The sequence below is a fragment of the Musa acuminata genome, chromosome BXJ3-5 (genome assembly GCF_036884655.1).
Source record: "Musa acuminata AAA Group cultivar baxijiao chromosome BXJ3-5, Cavendish_Baxijiao_AAA, whole genome shotgun sequence".
Taxonomy (NCBI): Eukaryota; Viridiplantae; Streptophyta; class Magnoliopsida; order Zingiberales; family Musaceae; genus Musa; species Musa acuminata.
This window is the reverse complement of record NC_088353.1, coordinates 2091345-2116448: the sequence shown is the minus strand read 5'-3', so window position 1 is coordinate 2116448 and position 25104 is coordinate 2091345. Positions and strand designations below refer to the sequence as shown.

Sequence of the window (25104 nt, the reverse complement as noted above, 5' to 3'; positions counted from 1 at the left end):
TTCAGCTTCAAGAGATTCAGGCCTAATCTAAAGTAAGTCTGACCACATACTGTGCTTTTAGTTTAGCTTTGTCTGAGGTCTGGACTTGTGAATTGTGCTGCAAAATTCTTCCATTGGTTTACCAAGGCAGTGATTCATTTAAATTATTTGTCAAAGTCAAGATTCTTTCCTTGGTCAGAATTTGTATGGTTCACTTTTCTTTTCTTTCTTTATTTTTTATTTTATATTGGAGGCGGAAATTTACAGTATCTGGTTTTATCAATCGAAAATGCTTAGAATAATACTTATTATCTTAAATTTCTTATTAGTTGGTTGTTTAGATTAGGCTGGTGAGAAAATTTTATTCATGTTTTTGAGCCCTGATACTCTGACTGTCCATGGAAATTAATGGTCATACACTGAAGTATTCCTGTCTATCACCTTATGACATATGCTATGGTTGCAGTATGTGTTTTCTTGCTCATACTACATACTCCGAAGTCTGATATTTTTTTTGTCTCTTTATTCTCTCATTACATTTTTCTTGCTTGCTTAGGAGCTCCTCTCTTACTTTTTTCTTTGACTTGTTTCATGTTTGCATCTTTTTTTTTTTAATACTTTTTCCTTGGTTAGTTAGATAGTGATACTGATTTCAAGTTGTTGAGATTTGTTCAGCATCAGTTGTATTGTCATTCTTTCTGATGTTTTAATTATTTTAATAATGTTGCTTCGTTACTGGAAATTTGCCTGGAACCCCCAAAGGCTTTTTCCTTGTATTTGTATCTTTTTGTTTCCATTTCTTTTAACTTCTTTTTTTTGTTGTTGTACCTCATGATATCATTCTTTATATCCCTAATATTATAATTTTTCCAAGAAGTTCTAGCTTTTGTTATGACGTTCTGATGTATTGTTCACATTTTTGACAGTTGTGGTCACAGCTGTAACAGATTTGGGCCATGGCAAGCCAAAATTCTACTCTACACCTGAGTTAATTGCATTCTGCCGGAAATGGCGTCTCCCCACAAATCATGTTTGGTTGTTCTCAACAAGGTGGAGTTTGGTCATTTATTATACTACCTGATAGTGTTAAAAATAAATTTTCTGATTTGTTTATAACAAATGGACTAAGTGCAAATAGATATTCCTTCACTGATGAGTTTGCTTTTGGGAGCTGGTAAAATGAGACCGTGCATCTGACATGAATAAGGGTGGCATTGTACTTTAACGCCAGCTACTTGATTAAATTTTCTTTTAAAATAGATATCTATATTTGTTCAATCAGTGTAGATCTAGATAAATTCAAATCTAAACAAAAAGCGAAAAAACATGTTGAAGTATTGACATAATGTAGCCCAAGGATTTAAATATTAACTGCTTCTGCTGGTGCAAACTAGTATTTACTGATCCAATCAAGTATCGGTTTCAGAAAATATTGATCAATATTGGTACAACACAATTTTTTTTTTATTTAATGATATCGGATGTTATAGATTGGTATGCCACTCATTATACTAGTATCATATTGGTCTTATGATTAGCAAAACTGGTATTGTATCTGGCATTGGCTTCCCTTTGGCTGCTGAAACTGTGTTGGTTGTGCAGCCATTTTTAACCCAAAGTGGTCTTTGATGATTAATATGACAAATTGTCCAAGGGATCTTTGATGTCAAATTTTAATATATTGTTAACAACATAGATCCTGAGGTTTATCAAATTGTGCAAGGGAAACACCTTGTTTTCCTTACAGTGATTATTTGCTTCTTTGCCAACTTATTCCGGTATTTTCTAGACCAAGTCATATGCTAAAATGGAGAGTTTGTGTGGGTTGTACAATTCCAAATGTTCTCTTCTTGTTTAGCTTTTTAGTGGTGTAGGTTGTCGGTTTTAATACGCTTGTTTGGCCATTACTGCTCTATTCTGTTCTATCTTCACATCTCTATTTCCTAGTATTCAAAGTTGTGTAACTTCTTTTAAATCTTTGAACAATCTCTCTTTTATTCTCGTCTTTTTTCTTGTTTAGGAAATCTGTCACATCTTTTTTTGCTGCATATGATGCCTTGTGTGAAGAAGGAACCGCCACGACTGTGTGTAAGGCTCTCAATGAAGTCGCAGACATATCTGTACCTGGTAATAATAACTAATTGCTGCAAGATTTACTTTACCTCATGTTTAATGTTCTAATTACTAGTGATGCCAAGCTGAAACTTGAAAAGCTTTCATTTCTGGTGTTGGTTAAGTTCTTAACTAGTCTTAACTCATAAGTACTCTTTGTTTCTTTGTATTCCATAAAATTTTGGTCATGTGCTCCATGATATTTTTTACAGCTGGACATGTTTTTATTTTTCCTTTTGCAGGGTCAAAAGATCACATAAAGGTGCAAGGCGAGATCCTGGAAGGGTTGGTTGCCCGTGTTGTCAGCTGTGATAGCTCAAAACATATGGAGAAAGTTCTGAAAGACTTCCCTCCGCCAGCATTAGATGGAGGTGAGCTGGGTTCCAACTTCCAAAACTACGTCTTTCCCCAGCATTTTGGTCAATGTGCAATCTGTTAGTGGGATTTAGTTATGGAGTTTGTTCGTGTTTGATGCCAAGATGAAAGATAAGCTTAGCGTCATATATATTTAAAGGGGTTAGTTTAAAAGTGACAGAAATAGGAATGAAGAAATCAGTCAGTGAACAGAAGAGGTGAAACCAATCCTAAAAGTTAAAAGATATCAAAATAAAGCATCTGCATTTTGAATCAATACACAGAACCTCGACACCTCAGCTACATCCCCTTTCTTATCCTTTTTCTTTTTAGCTGATATGCAAGCAATTTTTTTGGTGGCACACTCATGTTGGCTGGTGGCTGGCATGGGATGTTGCCATTTGCATGACATGATGCATCATTGGGCTGACCTTCTTGTGTTCTGATAGATAATGAGTCAGAAAAAAGTGACAAGGAAAACAAAGGAGAGAAGAGAGGAAGGAAGAAGAAAAAACTGAAATGTATCATTTTCTCCACATCTTATATGGTTTCTCGTAGATGTTCATTGGTCCTGCAGTATCCAGATCTCATACACAAGGGTCATGGCTGAGTTGTCCTGTTACCATCTATATATTTTAGGTCTGATTAGACTGAACCTGTTTGATATAATTCTGTCAACTAGTTCAAGAATTAAATTTATCAGCTTGACAAGAAGGCTTGATACCATTGCATATCATTTCATTTTTTTCATTGTTTTATATGGTGATAGTGGTATGTATTGATATTACTGGCTGGTATACTGAGCCTGATAGATTACCTAAATTGATACTGGACTAATGCTTAAAATCCTTGAGACAAATATTAAGTATTCTAATCTGTTGATACAGATCTGTTTAACTGACTAATATTTACTGGGTATGTACTAACCAAGGATAGATATCGAACCATCTTTGTCAGTTTGGCCTGTATGCAATTTATTATTGTTTTTTCTGGTGGTACTGGGTGGTATAGTTCCATATAACACCAGAAAGAAAAATATAAAGTTTGTAATTGTATCATGATAAAGCTACAGTAGAAATTATGCACTTCCACCTTCACTGTTGGTATTGCCCCCTTTTTCTCTTCATAATTTAGTTCTTTCCGATAATAAATACTGATGCTATTTTCTACTTCCAGCTCTTAAATCTTTCATCTTCGAAAGCAATCTTCTCTCAGAATTATCCAAAGTTCTAGGGATGTTAAAACTTGAGGATGTGTGTGGTTATTGGTAATCCAGACTCCAGAGTATGTTCCTCTGGTCTCTATCAACTATCAACTTCTAGCGAGTAATGGCAGAGCCACAGATATAATTCTGGGTCTACGTTGTCCATGCAAGTCGGGGACACCAGGATATGATACCTGCATTCTACTTGATCGTCAACCCATACCTTATATCTTTTGAATATTACTCTATAAGTTGACTTGAGGAGACTGTTTCACATTTATGCAATGATAAAAGTGCATGTTTGCTGGCTGAGATGATTGAATCTCATTAGTGTGTGAGTGAGAAATTTTGACATTAATAAGTTACTGTATCCTGACTGGATTGTCGCTCATCGCATGGATGTCTAATAGATATTTCTAAGAAAGCAATTCTCGGTCGAATTTACTTGATGAACTGACAATAGAATGGTGTTCTTTAAAACACAATTAATGGTTGAATCTGCTGATGATTTGATTGTGCATTGGTCACAAAGAATATCCATGTTTATATCAAAGAAGATAATACCAAGAACTGCAATAGTAGGTCCTAGACCTGGAGCAGTCCATGTCCAGACTGGTACAGGTCCAGTCCATGCCATCATACTGATAAAGGATACACTGGTATGTACCGTGGTACCAGGACAGTTTTGCAATCCTTGGACGATACCTTTTACATTCCTTTTTTTAACTTTATTTTGGATATCATGTCTGTCTTGTTGATTGTATTTGTCTGTTTGTTTTGGGTGGCAGTTGGACTTGATCTAGGACCAACGTTGCGAGAAGTGTGTGCTGCAAATAGGTCAGATGAGAAGCAGGTAATTCACCTTGATGATGTTTGGACCCTCAGCCTTCTTCTTTTGTCTTTAAAGTTCTTTCATCTTGATGGGTGACACTACTCCTTACCTTTTTATTATTTAAGGCATTCTTATTTTTGTTTGTGTGTGTACACTGTGCAGCAAGTTAAAGCACTCCTTCAAAATGCTGGCACCTCTATGTGCCCTGACTATGCTGATTGGTTTGGGATTGAGGAGTCTGGTGTCCATTCTCGTCAAGCTGATCGATCAGTCCTTTCAAAATTTTTACAAGCTCATCCTACTGACTATGCAACAACAAAGTTGCAGGTATGGTGCACCAACTTTCTTGATTATAATTCTACGTGGAGTGTTCAATTTAGCTTAGCCATGAGAACATGACACATTCAAAACAATTTTGGTATCCTAGCTTATCATTGCTTCATAACAATGAAACTTTGCATAATTTGTATATTATGTATGTTTCCGTCTGTATGGAGAACACAATCTAATTCTTGTCTAGAAGCATAGAATTGACATAGATAGTGCATGATGGTCCATCTCTGGGTCAGAAATTAAGATCTGATTTTTTTTATCTCTTAAAGTTCTTATACCATGGAAGAATCTGTAGGCTTTCATGTGCTTGGTCAAGATTGTAGTTCTTTAGAGAATTTGTTTTCGTATCTTTCCAATTGGTTTCACTAGAATTATCTTCATCTCTTTGTCTCTTCTCTTCTTTTCCTTTCCTTTGTAAAAATAATAGAGGATTGAAGAGACTCATTGTTATTGAGGCTTTTATGCCCTAAAAAATGATTTCTTGGACCTGGCATGGGTTTTAGAACGTGCTGGACTATACCTCCATATGGGGCGAAGTTGGTGCGAAACGTGACCGCAGTGAGAATGCCAGCCCTCTACATGGTTCTGTTTGCCTAAACCAAAAGTCACTGCTACTTATGGTAATCCAGAAACTGATTGGTGACGTATGGTCTGCTTATTACCCATTGGCTGGACTGGGAAAAACAAAAACCTGGTTGACCATACCTTTCCAACTGATATTTTAATCATTATTTCTCGATACAGTCTGTCTATCTTAGTTTCTTTGTTTTAGGTTGCTTTGTAGGTTCCTTGACTAAGAAAGAATGAAGTATTAATTTAGATGGTTTTTAGTCAAATACCTGTTGTGAATCATTTTGAAACTTGGATTGGATTATAAATGATCAGTGTAGCTTTATGTTGATGCACACAGTTTTGATATTTAACTTACCAAGTGCCAGCTCGTTGCAAAATTTATTTTACAAAGAGGACTTATGACAACCATTTGACAAGAATTTTTAACTTCAGATAGCATAAGTTGCACAAGTAATAGGGGGCGGAAGGAACCATGAAAGTAATAGGAAAGCATGATTGTATACTTCAAATTTTTATCCATTAAAAGATTAGAATCTTTAAGAACAGTCAACCTGCTTGTAGAGTCAACTCGTTACCATATTATTAAATATTATCATCCAAGATACAAGAGAGCATCAGTTTCACTTGTCAAGGCTTTCTCCAATTTAAGCACAAAAGGTCTTCTCAAATCCCCAAGAAGGTAAAAAAAAGGAGGAAATTAACCTAACATTTGCATTACAAAAAGAAGATAACTAGAGTCATAATCGTAACTTAGTGTTTTATCGCCACTACAAGTTTTACTCTAATAGAGGCTGTCTAGAGATTTTTTTATTATTTAATCTTGTCAGCCCCCAAAAACCCATTAAAAGAGACCTCTAGAGCTCTCCGTATAATACTCCTAGTTGCTAGACAACTTGTATAGTCTAGACTATTAGCATCAAGGTTTTCAATTTCGTCTACCGACTCGTCCTTGTCAATGGTTGGGTCGATAGAAGTCCGTTCTGATGTATTAGAGGGGGAAGAGGTATTGACGACGAAAAAGAAGACGATGAGATGGTGGCGGAGTACTGATACGGTGTGGGGTTATTTTAGGGTTTTTAATGGGTAGAAACTAAAAAAAGGAACTGAGTATACTGCCTGGTCTAGAGTAAACCATGTTTGGCAAGTGGACTGTCCATGGTCTTTGTTCTGGTACACGTACCCGTATGTACCAAGCGGTATGTATCGGTTTGCCTGATTTATTGAAATATGGTCAGAGTGTTAGGACCGTATGATGCCAATTAGACTTTAAATCAGATTCTAGATATTTCCTTGAATATTACTGAAAAAATGTTGACAATTTCTTCCCCAAATTACATGGAAAATTGAAAATTTCAAACCAATTATAAAACATGGCTAGAAAGTTATATACCTCCTTTTCCCTAACTTAACTTGGAATGAGCTGATAATTGCTTCATATTACTTTCCCAGCCCTTATATCTACCTCGTATGTGAAAACGATAGTTCAGGACCATGCCATTAGATTATATCCTTCGTCATTGTCTTTGCCTTTTTCTTATCGAGTGGTTGAGGGATAATATGGTTTCCATTGTAGTGAATAAATTGTCATGTCGATCTTCAGGATGTGGACAAGGTGTGAAATGAATCTTCAGAAGTTGTTGCACAGGATGAGATAGTGGATCTCTTGGTCAAATCGAGCTTTAATTGCATTGGAACTGGTAGCATGGGTGCCTCACTACTTGCATGTTCGGATAAATATGTGTTTGATAGTTGATTGGCCTCTTGGATGATGCTAACTGCTGTCAAAAGTGCATGTAAAGAGAGGAGTGGACAGCAGCAGTGGGAGAAGTTGCATCAGCACGGAGGAGAGGTGGAGCCTAGAGGGAAGATTAAAGAGAGGGTGACAGGGAACCTGCATAGAAAGGGGAGAAAGAAGTGAGGGGAAAGAGGGAAGAGAAAACAGAAGGGAGAGAACAGAGGAGGAGATGTACTAGACACAGAGGACATGCAGCTGATGGAAAGTTTGCTGTAAAGATCCCATGGTAACATGCAGGTATTCGCTGTGGATTTTTTTTTACTAATTGGCCTATGCTGTCGAACCAGGGAGCCACTTGTGTAGACAGCACCTAGTTGAACGTACCTCCACCAGGGCCCATCGAGGCACTTAGGCTTCACTTAAATGCCTTTTGATATCAGCAGGATGGCCTAAAAATGGTAAATTGCTGTTGGTCCGAGGCTTCATAGTAAAGATTGAAATTTCGTACTGTACCGGTGTATCGAGCTTTGCTCGGTACGGTATGGTACGGGAGTATCGAGTGGTACATGTATATATATATATATATTTATATAAAAATATAAAAATAATATAAAAATTTAAAAAAGGAGGCGTACGTTGCCTGGATGACGTCACCTCCTCCTCTTCTCGTCGCCTCAGATGAGGAGAAGAGTGTGATCTCCTTCATCTCATCTGCGACGTTTGGTGAAGGCGGCGAAGACATTGAAGGTCGCAGACGTCTCCGGCCTTTGGCGAAGAAGAAGCCGCGAAATCGCAGACCAGGCGATGAAGGAGGCCACCTCTTTTGCTGCTCTAGTCGTCGCCTGGTCGTTACCTCTTGGATCGGGTCGTCGAGGGAATTCAACGTCGGATCGGGACGCGTTGAGGTTCTCTCGATTCTCCCTCTTCTTTGAACACTCTCTCTTTCTTCTTTCTTCTCCCTCGAAGCTTCTTCTTCCCTCGCCGCAGCTAGGTTGATACTCCCCGATAGTGGTCGGGCGGTCACGGTCGAAATCGACCTTTACTGCCCGAAACATTCCTGTATTGTCCGATACAGGGCTATATCAAGTGTTTCGCCTGGTAGCGAGTGGTCCGCGTACCGGTTTGTTGGCGGACCAGTACGTATCGCCCGGTACGAGCTGTATCATTCGAAATTTAGAACCTTGCTTCATAGTGTGATTCCAGAGCAAGCTGTTGACTACTCCATGCCAATGTGGAGGGTTGTCGAGATTTCTAAAATTTCTTTCAAGGTCCAGAGGTGATGGTAGAATGTGTTGAAGATGCCATACAATTGTTGACCCTTGAGAATGTATCTTGGAATCCTCACATTCTTACATTTTGTTCTTACCGCACATGACTTGCACTCCTTGCAGCATTAAGATTTGTCTCTGGTATGAAATAGTGGTGAATCTCCACCAGTGATTTTGCACAATTAAGATGCAATTTGTCACGGTAGTTGGTGATGTCAGAAGACATGGTAGATTGCCTTACTTTAATACCAGTTGATAGTATATGATCTTTCTATCATGGCTTTCTCCATTTCAAGATCGGCCTGCCTCTGAGTGAGAAAAAACAAGAGATATGTAACGTATATGAATATTTAAGTGCGTCAATGAAAAACCTGTCTCATAACCATTTATATATTATCCAGAGGGCTTGAGATTAAACTCTTTCCCTTTTTTGGTAATCTTATCATTCCTCCAATCATTTAAAGAGATTACTACTATTAATACATCCTCATAATCAAACAACTTGCTCTAACTATATTAAGGCTCCCAGACACAAATAGACTTAGAATTGCACTCTAGATTCCCTGAAATATCACAATAATAATAACAAAAGTACTTTCAGAAGTAACTGTAAAATAATAAAGTCCTATTACTCCTACGACTCTCTGAGGGAGCTTGATAACACTACTTTCTCACTCAATTAAGAATGACTTGAGAAGGCCACAATTGTTTCATTGATGGGTCAAAATCCTTTGAAAGTAATTTGTATGTTCTCCCTTTACTAAATTTTCTAGATTGGATTTGCATGCATGATTCTAGTGATCTTGTTGACGTTGAAAGCAACTTACTGAATACTGATAGGCTTTTTCATTGTTCGTCTCTTGTTGCATCAGCTCTGATTGAATTAGATTCTGCCTATTTTTACTTATACAAGCATGCTAAGTAATAACCATGCAGGATCAATTTGAAGAAAATAAATTGAACCAAAAGAGGACTTTTGTCTTGCCTCACGCATTGAGAGTGGGGTCTGGGTTGGGCCTTGTTTCTTTTTTCTTTATTTTTGGCATTTCATTGGCCATGATAGATTGTGAAGTTCCTACAGTTGGCTTTAGAAACAGTTCAATTTATGCAGTTCTGCTTATAATAGGCATTTTGTGGTGGATGGTCAGTTGTTTTAATAATTTTATTTTTTTAAAGGCCCTAGCAGCTTGTTGTCTTATACATGATTCTATATTAAATTTGCAACAGGAGATGATACGCTTAATTAGACAAAGGCATTTTCCTGCTGCTTTTAAGTGCTACTACAACTTCCACAAAGTCAACTCCTTATCAAGTGACAATATCCACTATAAGATGGTTATCCATATCCACAGTGATTCTGTTTTCCGAAGATATCAGCAAGAGATGAGGTACACATTGCTTATCTCCCAAGATTATTTAACCTTTTCTCTTCAATTGTGTACAACTTAGTTGTAAACATCCATGTATTTTGAACTATAAATGCTTCTTTAATCTTCCAGGAGAAACCGAGGATTGTGGCCATTATACAGGGGTATGAGACCTCTTTCCATAAGTTTCTTTTTCCTCTTTTTCTATGTTCAATTTCTTCATTATCTATTGAAATCTAACACTGTAAACCTAGTTTCCTGTCATGGTTCTTCTTATAAGAGCTGCTGTATTTCTTCTTTTGATGTTAGGTTTCTTTGTCGATGTTAACTTGTTCAAAGTTAACAAAGAAAGAGCTACTGATTTTGCAAAAGACAGTAATTCTTTACTGAAGAATATTAATGGCAACCTTGAGGCCAGTTCATTAGTGGCAGATGGTCTTGCAGATGAGGATGCAAATCTGATGATCAAATTAAAATTCCTGACATACAAGGTATCATTTCTTTCTTTTGTGATATGAAGCACATGAGCATTATGACACAGTTGTTACTGTTAGCAGAGACCTTTCTACAACATACAGTAGTTACAATAGGAATTTAGTATTTCTGTTTCTCTGGCTATCATGTAATCTGGAATCTGGATATATTTTTATTATTAACAAAGTCTTTGCAATTCCAATCAATACCTGTTAACTTCTGGAAAAAGTTTCTCTGAGCAAGCTTGTTTTCTTTTGGGTACTATTTTTGTTTGTTATTATGTGCAGTTAAGGACGTTCTTGATCCGAAATGGTTTATCTATACTTTTCAAGGATGGTCCGTCGGCCTATAAAACTTACTATTTGAGGCAAGCATCCACTTCTTTATTCTAAACAAAATCATGGAATATGTAAATTATGTTTTTGTAAATGCTAAGGTTCTTTTAAAATATCTTTGAATATTTAGGAGACAATGTCATTACAAAGATCACATTCTAGTTGTGACATTATCATGCATTCCAGTATCATTCTTCTTCTTTTTTTTGTTTGGTCATTTTGTCTATCTTATTTTTCTGCATTTTATCCAATAAAAAAACCAATACTTTTTAAATATTAGTTGTCTGCATCTTCATCTAGCTAAGATTAATTTCGTTGGTAAAACCCCCAAGATGGATGTCCAACATAAACTTAGTATCATTTATTTTCAATAATGGTGCCCATACAAGTAAATGAAAAAACTATGGTCTCTGACTATTTTTGATGAAGCTACTGAAGCTTCGACACTCTACGGAAACTATATGTTGGACTTTTGTAGGAATATATAAGCAAATGACATCAGTGGATAAGTCAGCATTGTTTGGACTATCAATTTGGTAGTTACAAGACTTCATAGATTTGTAAGATATTGAAGCCAGGAAAGAGTTTAGCAAATTGTTACTTGAAAGTTGAAACGTTATCTTTTTTTTTCTTTAGTAACAGGTCATCTGAAAATCATTTAAATACAGAAAGTAGTGGAAGAAATTTACAGATTTGTATATGTTGAAGAAATTTACATGCATGGTCTGCTAAGGTGAACAAACCATGAACAAAATAACAAATCCTAAAATTTTTAATAGTTCCAAAAACCATTTTGGATTCAGAGCTCTCATAATTGTTGAAGGCTTTATTTTCTGGTTACAATTCAAATGTCCTAAACGAACCAAGATAGGTACAATACTAGATGTGTTTGATAATTATGATAATCAGAGCTGTAAATTGCAAGCAATTTATTCAGTAATCTGGATAAAGTTCTGCTACATTTTTTTTCAGGAGGATTGACCTCCAGTTAGTAGGTCAAGTACATTGGTGGATGCAAATGTCGATCCAGTATCCAGTGCTGTGCACTAAACGAAAACTAAATGGTGCTGTTATCTGTATGTACTGGGTAAAACATAATTGAAAGAATAACCAAGATACCAAAAGTTAATTCTATTATCTTGAGCTCCTGTATTTGCCTGTGCTGACATTATAAGTGCTAGATGACCCAATGACTGATTTTCAGTCGTTGTTCCCTGGACTTTGTATGCATCCTGAACATCCTGGACACATACTATATGTGCCTAGGATTCTGTGCTGCCACCGATGAAAAAGAATAAGATGAGATGAGAAGAAGAATAAGAGGAAGAGAGGAAGCAGGCCACTTTATTGCTGCTCTACTGCCCTGTGTCAGTCACTTGACAGACCTTAAAGCAAAGAGAGAGAGAGAGAGAGGCATCTCACCCAAAGATTTAAACCAAGGTTTTTAATTTTGTACCGCATCGGTTTTTCGAGATTTGCTCGATATAGTATGGTACAGGCATATCGAGTGGTACGTCAGGGTGTACCACTCGGTGTATATGTATATATATATATATATATATATATATATATAATAAAAATATAATATAAAAATAAAAATCAATATATAAAATAAAAAATAAAAAAATATATATAATAATATATATAAATATAAAAATACTCCTATGTTGCCTCCTTTTTTTTCTCATCGTGTCAGATGAGGAGACGTACGTGGTCTTCTCCTCATCTGCAGCATTCTATCACGGACAAAGTTCTAAACAGGATGTTTGATGTAATACTTGTGTATGTCCGTGTCTTTCTGTTGTTCATGCTTTGCACAACATGTAGAGGAACGGTCGAAGGCTTAACAGTCCCATTTTAGTTGGGTTTGGTGACCTTCTTAGGCTTGTAAATAAATGTTGTGTCATGTGGACACTTGTGAGAGATATTCGGTTTGTAGTGGACCATTTTGACCCTTTGTTATGCAACCGTTCAGAGCTTGTAAAGTCTGTTTGTATTTGCATTGTATATGAGGTATTTTTGGAAATATTTGCTTGTGGATCCCGAGTGAGCGCTTTCTATAACTCGTTTTCTCTTTTGTAGGTCCTAAGGGACCATGTGAGATTTCGATGAGGCTGACCTTTGCGGATGGACATGCAAGGGTACCGCATGACTTAGGCAAAACGAGCTAAGTCCGTGATAGTTCGGCGAAGATATCGAAGGCCGCAGACCTCTCCGGCCTTCGACAAAGGTTGCAGGCGTCTTCGGCCTTCGGCAAAGAACGCGGCGAAGAAGCCGAGTCGTCGTCTCTTTGTTACCTCCTGTATCGGGAAGCGTCTCGGTTCTCTTGATTCTCCCTCTTCTTCGAGCGCCTTCTCCCTCGACGCTTCTTCTTCCCTCGTCATAGCCAGGCTAATACCGCCCGATTGCGGGTGGCGATGGTCGAAATCGATCATTATCGATATTTCGACTTTTACTACTCGATACAGCTCCATATCGTCCGATACGGGGCTAGATCAACAGTATTGCCCGGTAGTGAGCGGTCCGCCCAGTAGACCGATATGTATCGGGTGGTATCACTCGAAATTAAAATTCTTAGTTTAAACACTGGTTCATTAGCGGTTTCAGTAAGACATCAGACCAACATTATATCGAAATTCCAATTAGTATGTTGACCTATATCACTTGGTATCTCTGAATATAATTATTAGAACAATAAAATGAGTGTCATACTAAACAATACTGAGTTACTTTGTCCACTTCCAGTACTTGTTTGGACTATAAATACTGTTGGTTATGTATTTATTTGATCAGCATTTTAAACCATGATCTTATTCATGCTTCCATGCCCCATGCCCCATGCCCGATGCTGGAAGAGTGAAGGTCCTTCAACCCACTTAGTAAATGCTGTAAGCCTGTAACTCAGTTAGCCTTAGGTGTTGGTTCTTTATTTCTTTTGGTTTACTTAGTCGGTTAATGCTGTAATTCTCACGTTTGATCAATATTATTTATACATATTCTTCATGTTTTGGAGAAAGCATTTGCTTATATGTTAATCTCGCTGACAAGTTTTGTTCTTTTTTTTTTTCAAATAACACATCATTAACACATTTGGATCATCTTCTGAATCTATGTTCACTATAAAAACAGTGTCCTTTTGTTTGATTTGATAGGCAGATGAAAATATGGGGAACATCAGCTGGCAAGCAGCGAGAGCTTAGCAAAATGTTGGATGAATGGTATTAGCATTTCCTTGATAGTCAAATTTTTGTTGCTTATATCTTCCTGGATTTTATGATCTTGATATTCAAATTAGCGTTCCCCATATGTGCATTGATTGAACTGTTACCATTATCAGGGCTGTTTATATACGAAGGAAGTATGGAAACAAACAGTTGTCGACATCAACTTACCTTAGTGAGGCAGAGCCCTTCCTGGAGCAATATGCTACTCGAAGTCCACAAAACCAGGTATTGGTTGGAGCGGCAGGCAACTTGGTTAGGACTGAGAATTTATTGGCTATAATAGAGGCAGGTAGAGATGAAGAAGGTGACATTCATCATGATGTGGAAGCACCTTCAAGTCCCACTCATGCAGCCAAGGATACAGTTCTGAAAGATGAGGGTCTTATTGTATTCTTTCCAGGTATATCTTTTACATCTGGTTGTGCCAACCTCCTTTCTGTAGTAAAGCATTTCTGCAACTATTTCTGGAGGAATTTGACCATTCATATGCATTTTATTGGCAGACTATTATAGTTCAACTGTTATCAACATAGTGGCTGAATAGTTACGAAACAAGCTTAATGCATCTTGTAAAACAATTAGATAATGTTAGCTGAAGGAAAAAGAACAATTACTATGTCAGTGATATTACTTAAAGGCCTCTTTATTAAAGTGCAAAATTCTTCTAAGTGGTTAAACTGGTCTAGGAAGTGATGTTCTAATTTTTTGTAGAGAGTAGATTTAGGACATTACGGTTGGTTGAGATTACAAGGTAAGCGATTAAAGTCAAATGAGACATCAGACTTCTTCTGCTGCTTCTTCTCAGGCATGATGTTTCCTGTACCATACTAATAGCTTGCTTTCTTTTTGTGCCTTTTCAAGAATCTCTATCATTTCATTAATGATTCTGATAAGTTTATTCCACCTTATTATTTTTGTTTCTACCTTATCAGGTATACCAGGCTGTGCTAAGTCTGCTCTATGCAAAGAAATACTGAATGCTCCTGGTGGCCTCGGCGATAACCGCCCTGTGCACAGCTTGATGGGTGATCTTATAAAAGGTTTGTGAATATTCATAAGACTTAGATTTATGATGAATATTATGCAGTGATATATTACTGTTCATGATTTTTAATATATTTATTGAGCAGGAAAATACATGTCCTGGTTATTTCTCCGAATGGTATTGCTCTATCATGTTTTAAATAGTTGGCTCACTGTTCTAATCAGATAGTTATCTAGGTTCTGGACAGCTGGTACATAAGATTGCACTGCCCATGATCTCTGTATACACGTGCACAATTTGTGATTGTTCTGTTCTGCATTTCCAAAAGCTTGATACAATGCAGTGATGCCTACTATGCCCTTCCAGCCAGTACAACAAATTTTGGTTATGGGATCAGCCAGACAAATATTTAAAATATGTAAATTTATACTTCTTGATGATTTCGTTCGTGTTTGGCACATTTTAAAATTTTGTTTTCCTCAGTTGTGTACTCTTTGGCGTGGAGACTTTCAAATCATGGATTGAGAACTTAGTTGGCCCATTCAGTCAAATAATAAGATTTTAGTGGACTTATTTAACCAATGACTAAAATCTCAATCCAATGTTGGTGCAGTTACTCTCATGGACTGGTACAGTATCATTATGCACCTATGTAGCACATCAAAACAGGTTGTTGACCGGTAAGAGCCTAACTGTCAGACCTATTTACTCCCTCTTGGTTTTAATTAAAAACAGTTTTTTTTCTCCATAATGAATCATAATTTGTTTTCCGGATTGTAGATAAATCATATATCTAGAAAAAATGTGTAAGAAAGATTGTAAAGGGTGCTGGAATAAGTATATGCCAAGTAAAAGTCAAAATTATAAATGTCATACGAGTGGCTAGATTACCAGAAATCTTAACTCTTTGGAACTTGTTGTGGGACATAGTCCCCAACATTAGATAGTTGTAGATTAAAATTATAGGTTCATGAAATTGATGACTGATAATGCTCCTTCGTCATCTAAAATTGTGCCACACATGAAGTAAATTAAGAAGAGCTGCATATAGGGAGTATGGTCAAGGTACTATTCACTATTGGGTTTATTGTTTTGAGCCCAAGAATGGGACTATTATGGTTATTTCCCCTGTGTGCGATGTCACACAACCAGAAATATTTCTGAGTTTTAGAAGGCAAAAAGAAAAACACACACTGCCAAGAAAGCAATATGGGGCTGACATTACTACTTTATGCACTGCACAAGCTGCCTATGAGATAGTCAACTGTAACACAACATCGAAAAGTGCAACAGTCAAGCATCATCATGTGTCAAAACAGCTTGGTTGTATCCGCATGATATTCTCCTACTTATTCCTTCGATGCCCTCAACAAAGCCTTTTTAAATGCCGCAACTTGATCATCTCATTTTGCAACGCGCTTCTTATCTTCTACTAATGAGTCAATTTTAATCCTCCCACTTTGTTCCAACTTGCGGCTGAACATTTTCAGTTGAGGAGTTGGCAGAGTTGGTTTGCTCCTTATTGAATCCCTTGGATTTGTTGGTCGATAAGTGAAGAACCTTCATGCTTGCAATCAATCCTTTTTGAGGTGTCACCCTACAAGAGATTGAATGCTGCTGGTTAGAGTTTTTCCAATACCATATTGTAGAACTTCAGTAGTCTATGGATTTCTCCCGCAAAATTCTCCCTGACAACTTTGAATCCTTCATCATCTCCTCCAAGTAGGTCTGCACTATTTCCCTTTCTTTAGGTAATGCAATAAGAGGATATACTACCTTTAGTCAATCACCCAAAGGTGAGGAGTGGATGGTTGTCGGGTTCTAAGCACTTCGAAGGGACTTCCCATTGATGCTCCATTGTTTAGTTCAGGAGAATTTGGTTAGTTTGATCTGTTACACCAAATTCCCATTCCTTTACTTTGATAGCTTATTCGATAGCTTTGGTCATGCCTTTGGGATCACATCCCATTTACGACAGAAACTGTGCTCTCCCCTCCTGAGCATAGTTTGGTTATTGCTCAGAAGACCCATTGATGTGGTACCATGCCCCATTCTTTGATGTTCATGCCCTTCTGTTCGACACTGGTACATCCAAGTTCTTCTTGGGTGGCCGAGTTTGGCCTTGACTTGAGGTCTCCGCAATGCCTTCCCTTTGCTAACCAATTGCAATAGCCAGATTCATGATATCATGACCTAAAGGTAAAGAATTCACAAGTTTACAAATTTCGTTCAACAATGAATAAGCAAAAGTTTTGAATTTAATATTAAAGTTTACCATGTTTCGGAGACAAAATTGCTTGATATTGATCCGAGATCTCAAATTAAGAACAATCAAGTTTGGAGAGTGTGAAAGCCTAAAGTTAAAAAATGGCAAATGGGCTGAGTTGGTCGTGAAGGAAAAGGTTGCCAAATCGAGGTACCAACAATATGCTTACCGCTAAGTACAATTGGGTCTAATTGTCGGGTAGAATGCCTAGTGTTAATGGTGGGCAAAACTGGTCAGTTCACATATTAATTCACTCAGTGTCTGTCCAGTAGATACCAATTTGTATTCTACTGATATGCTTGAAATTTTTGAAAATTTGTTTGGTTGAGGTATTTCAGGTATCATGGCATCTAGTTTGTATTGGCAATTGAAGTATCCAATTGTACCACTTGTTTAGCATATGTTTCTTAAATTTACAATACATTTGGAGAGAGAATTATTGTTTTTTATATCTTTGACTGGTGCCATTAATAGTAACATCCAAAGTGTTTGGGGAGAATATCTTCCTTTTTTTCTTTCATCTGAAATTTTGATCCATCTAATTTGTTCTCCTGTTCATGGAAATAGTTATTTCTGGAATCTATTATTGGTGAATAAATTAAAGAACTAAATAACAACATACACAATGTTTCTTTCTTATGGATAGATATTTTAAAATATTTTGTTGATTTTATCTGATGACCAGGAGCATGACATATTCAATAACAAGATTGATATGACCAAAAGGAATACATTCTCATAGATGTTCAGCAGCTTAGGTATAGAAGAGGATTATAGACTTGTGATGGGCTACCTATTTATGAATGATGTTTTTGCAACTATCGGTAGATTATCTTGCGAGCAGTACTGTTTAATGGTGTGAGGGTGTGTTGACAGCATTCCCGGCTAGCGTAATATAAAAACTGGCCTAGCCATATGTTTTTACGTATTCCATGGGTCAGTATAATGCATCTCAATACCTTTCTAGAATGATATATCTTGATTTGTGGTAATGGACCATGCCAATTTTTGGTACCTTGTATGCAAGTTGTGATGGCAGAGTTGCAGAAGTTGGCAATAGTACCATATGAAACCGTAAATAGGGAAAAAAAGGAGAAAACTGGTTGGTTGGGCGCTCGGGCGGGGAGAGGCGAGGCCCGAGTGCCTCGCTTCATTTCCAGGCGGCGCGCTTCAAAGAGGTGCCGCCTAGGCGCTCGCCCGAGCCTAGGCGTCGGGCGCTTCGGGCGAGCGCCTGGGTCAGACCCGACGACCGAACCAGATTTTTAGGTCTGGTTGGTCTCCGGTGCTTTAGTTGGTTCAATCGAGCCAACTAAATCACCGATATCAGCCTCCCTCTCGCGATTTCCCTGACTTCCCCAACCCTAACACTCGCAGATGTGTATTGTCTTGGGCTGGAACTCCGTGTACCGGATCTCATATAGTTCGGACATTATGACTTGTTTAACTAAAAAAATTTTCTTGGCTTGTGAACCAGATCTCCGACCAGTGTAAATGAAACCTTTGTTTGATCTGTGATGTACATGAGGTTTCCTTTTATGATGTGTTTGACAAACATGATCAAGCATATCATTGCAGGAAGATATTGGCAAAAGGTTGCTGATGAGCGTAAGAAAAGACCCTATGCCATAACTCTTGCTGACAAAAATGCACCGAACGAGGAAGTGTGGAGGCAGGTACGCAAATCTCGTAGTTACTGTTATATACTTCTTTATTGAAGGTTTTTCTTAGTTTGGAAGTAAACTTTAAAGGGTTTGTCCAAATTCCAGATTGAGGATATGTGCCGAAGTACAAAGGCCTCTGCTGTTCCTGTCATACCTGAATCCGAAGGTTTGCTTTGTTGGTTTTTGGCAAGTTAATCTTTTCCTATTTGTTTTTGCATTCTTGACTTTCTGCAACTTTTATGGCCCTTCTGGATGGATAGAAATGGAGAGAAGAGAAGTAGGTTCTTATATTTGATAAGGAGAGAAATGGAGAGAGAGTAGCTTTCTCTTGTTTGGTTAAAGTCATGAAAGAGGTGTTAAAATTCTCTCAACACCCTTTTCATATCCTCCAATAGTTGGAGAGATTTGGAGAGAAGGAAGATATAAAAGTGATCCTTTCTCTTCCTTCTGTTGATCCAGACAAGGTAAGGGAAAGTGGTCTTCTCTTCTTTCTTCTCCTTGCCTCTTTTCTTTCTCTTTGTTATCTCATTAAATTATTATTTAAAGCATGGTTTCAAATGTTGGTTTGACTAATACGAGCCAACAGTAATAAAGGACCAATGTTGGATCATCTGGCTCTATGCCAGATGGATTCATTTTTTAACATTTTTTAATGATACCAGACAGTATAGTTTGATATATTGCCCAATATACTAGTGCGTATCAGTTTGAAAATGTGTTGGAATTGGTATCAATTTGGTATTCAAAGTCAAAACCATGATCCAAATAGACCCATAATTAGTATAAGCAATGCCAACAATTTTCTGTTTACCTTTCTTTTATCCATAGCTAGTCCTAATATTAAATTAAATGTTGAAAGTTTTAATGTTGCCTATAGATTTTGATGCTTCAAATAGTAAGCTTTAAGCTCCAATTAATGTAAATGATTATACTTATTTTTAAAGTGAAACTGTGTTCTTGTATTACATTTTTACTTTTAATGGAAACATTCTAGATCAGTAGGATTCATTTACATGTTGTTCAAGTTCCTTGATTACATCAGAGAACACCTTGCTTTTGGCTTCAAATTATTTTTGAGAATTTGGCTCAATAAGTTGAAATCTCAGGACAATTGGCCCATGTAACCTGCAAACTTGTGAAATGTGCTACATATTTCGCAAAAATTGTGAATATCTCACTTACCCATTTAAAGCTTGGAAGCTCTACAGGTAGCATTTTCCATCACCTCTATTCTGGGCTAAACTGGGTGTATATATGGTTATTAGCACTAAGGTGCCAAAAGACCATATTACCCTCAGGTGGACATGTCGACACAAACTGGCCACGTCTTATTGCCGGTGATGTCTATCCATGTTATATTGACATGGCTATGCCACCAACACATTAATTAGTTATAATGATGCTACTCAAAGAGAGAGCTATTGTTTTTGCTGCACAGCCATCCGTCTCAAAGGTTTAACTGAAAGGCATTTGCATTTATTTTGAAAGTTTGCAAGGAAATACTTGATATTTACACTTGATAGGTTATATGAATTATCGAACCCTTGGCTTTTGATGCACATGCCCCCTTTAACTTTTAGATACTTGAAATTGTGAATCTAGCATGTTGCTACTCAATTGTTATTGAATTAGATGATAAAATCCGACATTCTAATTGCCATGTTTACAAAGCCCTTGCTAGTATGGTTTCTTCCAAGAAAAGTTTGAGAAACAAAAGAGGTTGAGATAACAAAGAATGCTAAGGAACTATATAGTACTAGTCTTGAGATTAGAAGGGTCTTCTAGTGGCATTAGAAGACCCCTTTAAGCAAAAGGGCCAATCGAGAATCAGTCAAGCCTTGACTCCAGCCTTGATTTGAGTTTGGTTCAGTCGTGTTACTTAGGTTGGGTTGGATATTGGAACCAAGGTTTGATATTTACACTTGATAGGTTATATGAATTATCGAACCCTTGGCTTTTGATGCACATGCCCCCTTTAACTTTTAGATACTTGAAATTGTGAATCTAGCATGTTGCTACTCAATTGTTATTGAATTAGATGATCTAATTGCCATGTTTACAAAGCCCTTGCTAGTATGGTTTCTTCCAAGAAAAGTTTGAGAAACAAAAGAGGTTGAGATAACAAAGAATGCTAAGGAACTATAGAGTACTAGTCTTGAGATTAGAAGGGTCTTCTAGTGGCATTCGAAGACCCCTTTAAGCAAAAGGGCCAATTGAGAATCAGTCAAGCCTTGACTCCAGCCTTGATTTGAGTTTGGTTCAGTCGTGTTACTTAGGTTGGGTTGGATATTGGAACCAAAGTTTTTAATTTTGAATGATACCGTCAGGTACGGGCGGTATGTACGTGTCTACCAACAGACCGGTACACGAACCGCCTGCTACTGGGCAGGACCATCGATTGGGGCTGTTTCTGCTCCGGGCGGTGATCGAAGGAGAAGAAAGAAGAGAAGGGTGGTATTAACCGAGGGAAGAAAGAAAAGGGAGAAGAAGAGGAGAACCTGGAGTCGGCGTTGCTCTCCCTCCTTGTCTGTCGGCAACTTCTCCTCATCCGCGTGGGAAGAAGAATCCTCGGCGTCGCGGGGAGAAGAGAGGCGATGTCGGCGAAAACGGTTATATATATATATATATATATATCGAAATACCGGTACGGTACGGTATTACGAACCTTGCTACAATGCATCTCTCTATGAATGCAATTATTGGACCGGCTAATTTGCATTAACCTGTGATATATCATTATCTCCATCAACCAGTAGGAACATTCTGGAAACAGTTGGTTCACCTATAAATAGTTGGTTTGCATAAAAGCATCATGCATCCAATTAATGTGCGATTCGCATATAAGTAGTTGGTTCACCTGAGAGATCCATGAAATTCATTGGTTGTAGTTGGCTTGGACCATTCTTGCATTACCATGAGTTTCTGTGCATATTATGTTGCTGCAACTTGGGATGGATTGTGCCCCCAAGTAGGAGATGATCTTGAAGGGGCATTTGTGCTAAAGTAAAAGATGATGATTGTCTTAAAAGAGCATTTGTTTGCTTTGTGGTACAGTTGATTACGTCTTAACATTTCTAGTACGTATATAAGAATGTCATCAACGAAAAATAATGCATACTTTTTAAGAATGGACGGAAGATGCTGCATGGAAAGATGTCATTCAAATTGGGATGTTGTTTAGTTGGACAATTGTTGAATAGTAGCTGCTGCCCAAGAAGGCTGGATAACTACTGGCAGATTGAAAGTTGCTACAATTGATTTGTCATCTTCTAGATTGCATTGATGTTGTCCAAAGGTATTCTAGCCACAGTAAAGCCAGAGGTGAGTTGAATTTTTTTAAAATTTACTTGGGAGCGATGACAAGTTCAGGGCTTTTGTGTTTCCACAACTCTGCCTCCTGGCCAATCTTGTTATGCTTAAGCCTTTTTTCATCGCACACACAATCTTTACAAATAAGGAATGGAAATCTTTCTGTTACATGATCAAATGTTCCATTTCATATGGGAAATGCCATCCCTTTCTAGACACAGTCTTTTGTCATCCAATCCACTTGCTTTCCATTATGTTGAAATAGATTTGATAAATATTGACAATTCTTTAATATACTATTACAACAAACAGATATGTTAGATAATGAAATATTGGCAATGAATCAGCAATTTGAAGGCTTTTTTTACATATTCTGGTAAACCAGCATTAATATTGTTAATGAACTAACATTAATATTACTGATGAACCTGCATATTCTTAACTGACAAGTTTTGGTTTGATTGTCTGTTGCATATAAAAGACGAGATAAGACTATGGAAGGTATCAGCTAACTTAGCTGATAAAGATCTTGACAGTGTATCATAAGGTTTTGGACTTGAATCCCGCTTTCGTCACTTATCTTTACACCACAAAAAGAAAACTATGAACTGATACATAGTTATTTCTAACAGGACCAATAGATCGGGGGCCGTTTTAAATAATAGGTGAAATTGGCAACCATGAATTGCAATGAATTTCACCTGTAGTTGGTATCAACCATGTACTGGTAACCCACTTCCCTTCAGTCTCCCTCCAGCATCCCCAGGTGGCTCCACCTGAGCCATGATGCACATGGTGGAGCTTTTAGAAGCCATCACATGCCTATGCATGCCTTACGAGTGGTTCAGCCTAAAGCCGCTATGTTTCTAAGTTGTTGGTCTGCATAATATTTTAAAGGTTAGTCAGCTGTACTAATGCTGGTCTATCCGACACTCGTAAGCCTGGCTGGGGCCTGAAGAAGGCAACCAACTGATTATAAAAATTGCATTATTTATCTAATCTATTTAGGCTAATTAAGAGTGGATATGGGCATTAAACTCCCTGTATCCAATCCATTTTTTTATCAACAGTGCTTTAAAATATCTGCAATTAGTTGTATATTTTGTTTTTTTCCACTAAATAGATGTTTTTTATTAATAATGCAATGTTTTCTTTGTGAATGCTAGTGAAATTTATAATGTGAAATTGTTTCTATATACAATGTAAACTTCTTGAGATTGTTCTGGTCAAAACTCATGGTTTGGAAAGTACATATCTTGATGATTGATATTAATTTGCAGGAACTGATTCTAATCCGTTTTCACTTGATGCTTTGGCTATCTTCATATTTCGTGTACTTCAACGAGTAAACCATCCGGTATTTGCTATGCGCTGATTTTCGGTTGTGATTTAGTAAAATGATGCTTTATTTATGATTTTTGTAATTTTTTTACTTATAACTATTTGTGCTTTACTTTTAAAGGGAAATCTGGACAAGGCATCTCCAAATGCTGGTTATGTTTTGCTGATGTTTTACCACCTCTATGATGGCAAGGCATGTAAATTTGCTAGTCTTTGGTATGGTGTATTAAGATGAGGAATTTATATACTATTCACTTCATTTTGATAAATGGACATTGGGAATTTTATTCAGAACCGCAGAGAATTTGAAAGTGAACTATATGAACGTTTTGGCTCGTTGGTCAAGATGCCTTTGCTCAAACCAGATAGGTATGAACTATAAAAACTATTATAACATTGTTTTAATGAAAACATTGTGAACTAAGCTGTAACTTCATTACCCTGCAGCATTGGGATTTAGTTTATATTTCTGAATTAGTCTACAGAACTTGCATGGTTTGGTGACTTTTGTCCTACATTATTTCCTTATGATGCGGAAGATATTTGTGCTGTTTTCCAGGAATCCATTACCTGATCCTGTTAAGGATATACTAAATGAAGGCATAAATCTTTACAGACTTCACACAAACAGGCATGGAAGGTAAAATACAATACGTATTAAGATATCTCTATATTAGTATTTCTGAAGAATTCATTAGTCTAATGGTGTTGATGCAGTAGTATTGCCATGTAAATTAGCCTACAGAAAATAGCCATTTCTGTTATATGATTGTCATTAGTAATATGCATATTTGCTGAAGTATATGAAAATATGAAATTAATTCCAAATTACTTAGACTATCAAATCCGGCTTAGTATCAAATCCATGAGAGATGAACAAGATTCGAGACCAGTCAGATGGTTTTGAAAGCCATCTCATTGGAATCTCATCCAGTTCCATCTTATCATGTACATGTCTTCATTTTATCATTGGACATGTCTTAAGTGCATATGACGGACTCTTAAAGCACCCACTCTGACATTAGGATAAGTTTGGTGTTGCTTGTTCACTTCACTTGACTTTCCAACTTGGGAATTGATAATTAATATGACAGGCTTTTCAGTACTGAATGGGGAAGAGAAGCGGGAACCATATTTAATGCAAAGTGGTTGGGAGGTTCGGCCTGAAATTCTTTAATCAGTTGGTGAGTCAGGTGGATTTTTATTGGACTTGACCAGCGGATGGCCATTAGGAGTCCAAGTCATTTTCTAAAACATAGTTAATCTATCTGCAGGAAATTATGAGGAAAATTTTGGGGATAATATTTTTTTTCTTATTTCTTAATAGGAGCCTCTCTGCATTCTAAAACATAGTTACCGTGAGTCTCATATGTTCAAATAGAACTAGAGAAATTTTATTGAATAAAAATATATCAACTGAATCATAGTTTCATAGGCCAAATGACCCTTGTTTATCTTCTTCCCTTAACCTTTGTGTTAGTACACCTGATTCTTTTTTTCCCCTATTTACCCTTCTACTTTTCTGTCCCTTTCGCCCCTTTAATTTTAAACAACTGTCTTATATGTTGTTGTATGGAAACACTCTTTAAGTTCTAGTGAGTACTGAACACTATGTTATGTATGTTATTGTGATGAATCTGATGATGACCTCTCTCTGTGACCTCTGATTAAGATTAGACATGTATTTAAATCATGACTTTATCTTTGTTCAATATAGATTTGGATGAGACATTAACTACTAACAAACTTTCT

At 37.1% G+C, this 25104-nt stretch overlaps 1 protein-coding gene across 1 annotated transcript in view; it reads left to right on the top strand.

Moving 5' to 3' along the window:
• LOC135638720 (tRNA ligase 1-like) overlaps positions 1-25104 on the top strand; it is a 37120-nt gene that overhangs the window by 8496 nt on the left and 3520 nt on the right. The window contains exons 7-24 of the mRNA XM_065152030.1: positions 906-1029; positions 2000-2106; positions 2334-2462; positions 4438-4502; positions 4644-4808; positions 9618-9778; positions 9890-9921; positions 10067-10248; positions 10519-10598; positions 13719-13784; positions 13904-14190; positions 14723-14830; positions 18617-18714; positions 18808-18868; positions 23292-23368; positions 23474-23545; positions 23645-23721; positions 23912-23992. Of these exons, the coding sequence (XP_065008102.1) occupies positions 906-1029; positions 2000-2106; positions 2334-2462; positions 4438-4502; positions 4644-4808; positions 9618-9778; positions 9890-9921; positions 10067-10248; positions 10519-10598; positions 13719-13784; positions 13904-14190; positions 14723-14830; positions 18617-18714; positions 18808-18868; positions 23292-23368; positions 23474-23545; positions 23645-23721; positions 23912-23992 (1972 nt within the window). The remainder of the gene's footprint in view (positions 1-905; positions 1030-1999; positions 2107-2333; positions 2463-4437; positions 4503-4643; positions 4809-9617; positions 9779-9889; positions 9922-10066; positions 10249-10518; positions 10599-13718; positions 13785-13903; positions 14191-14722; positions 14831-18616; positions 18715-18807; positions 18869-23291; positions 23369-23473; positions 23546-23644; positions 23722-23911; positions 23993-25104) is intronic.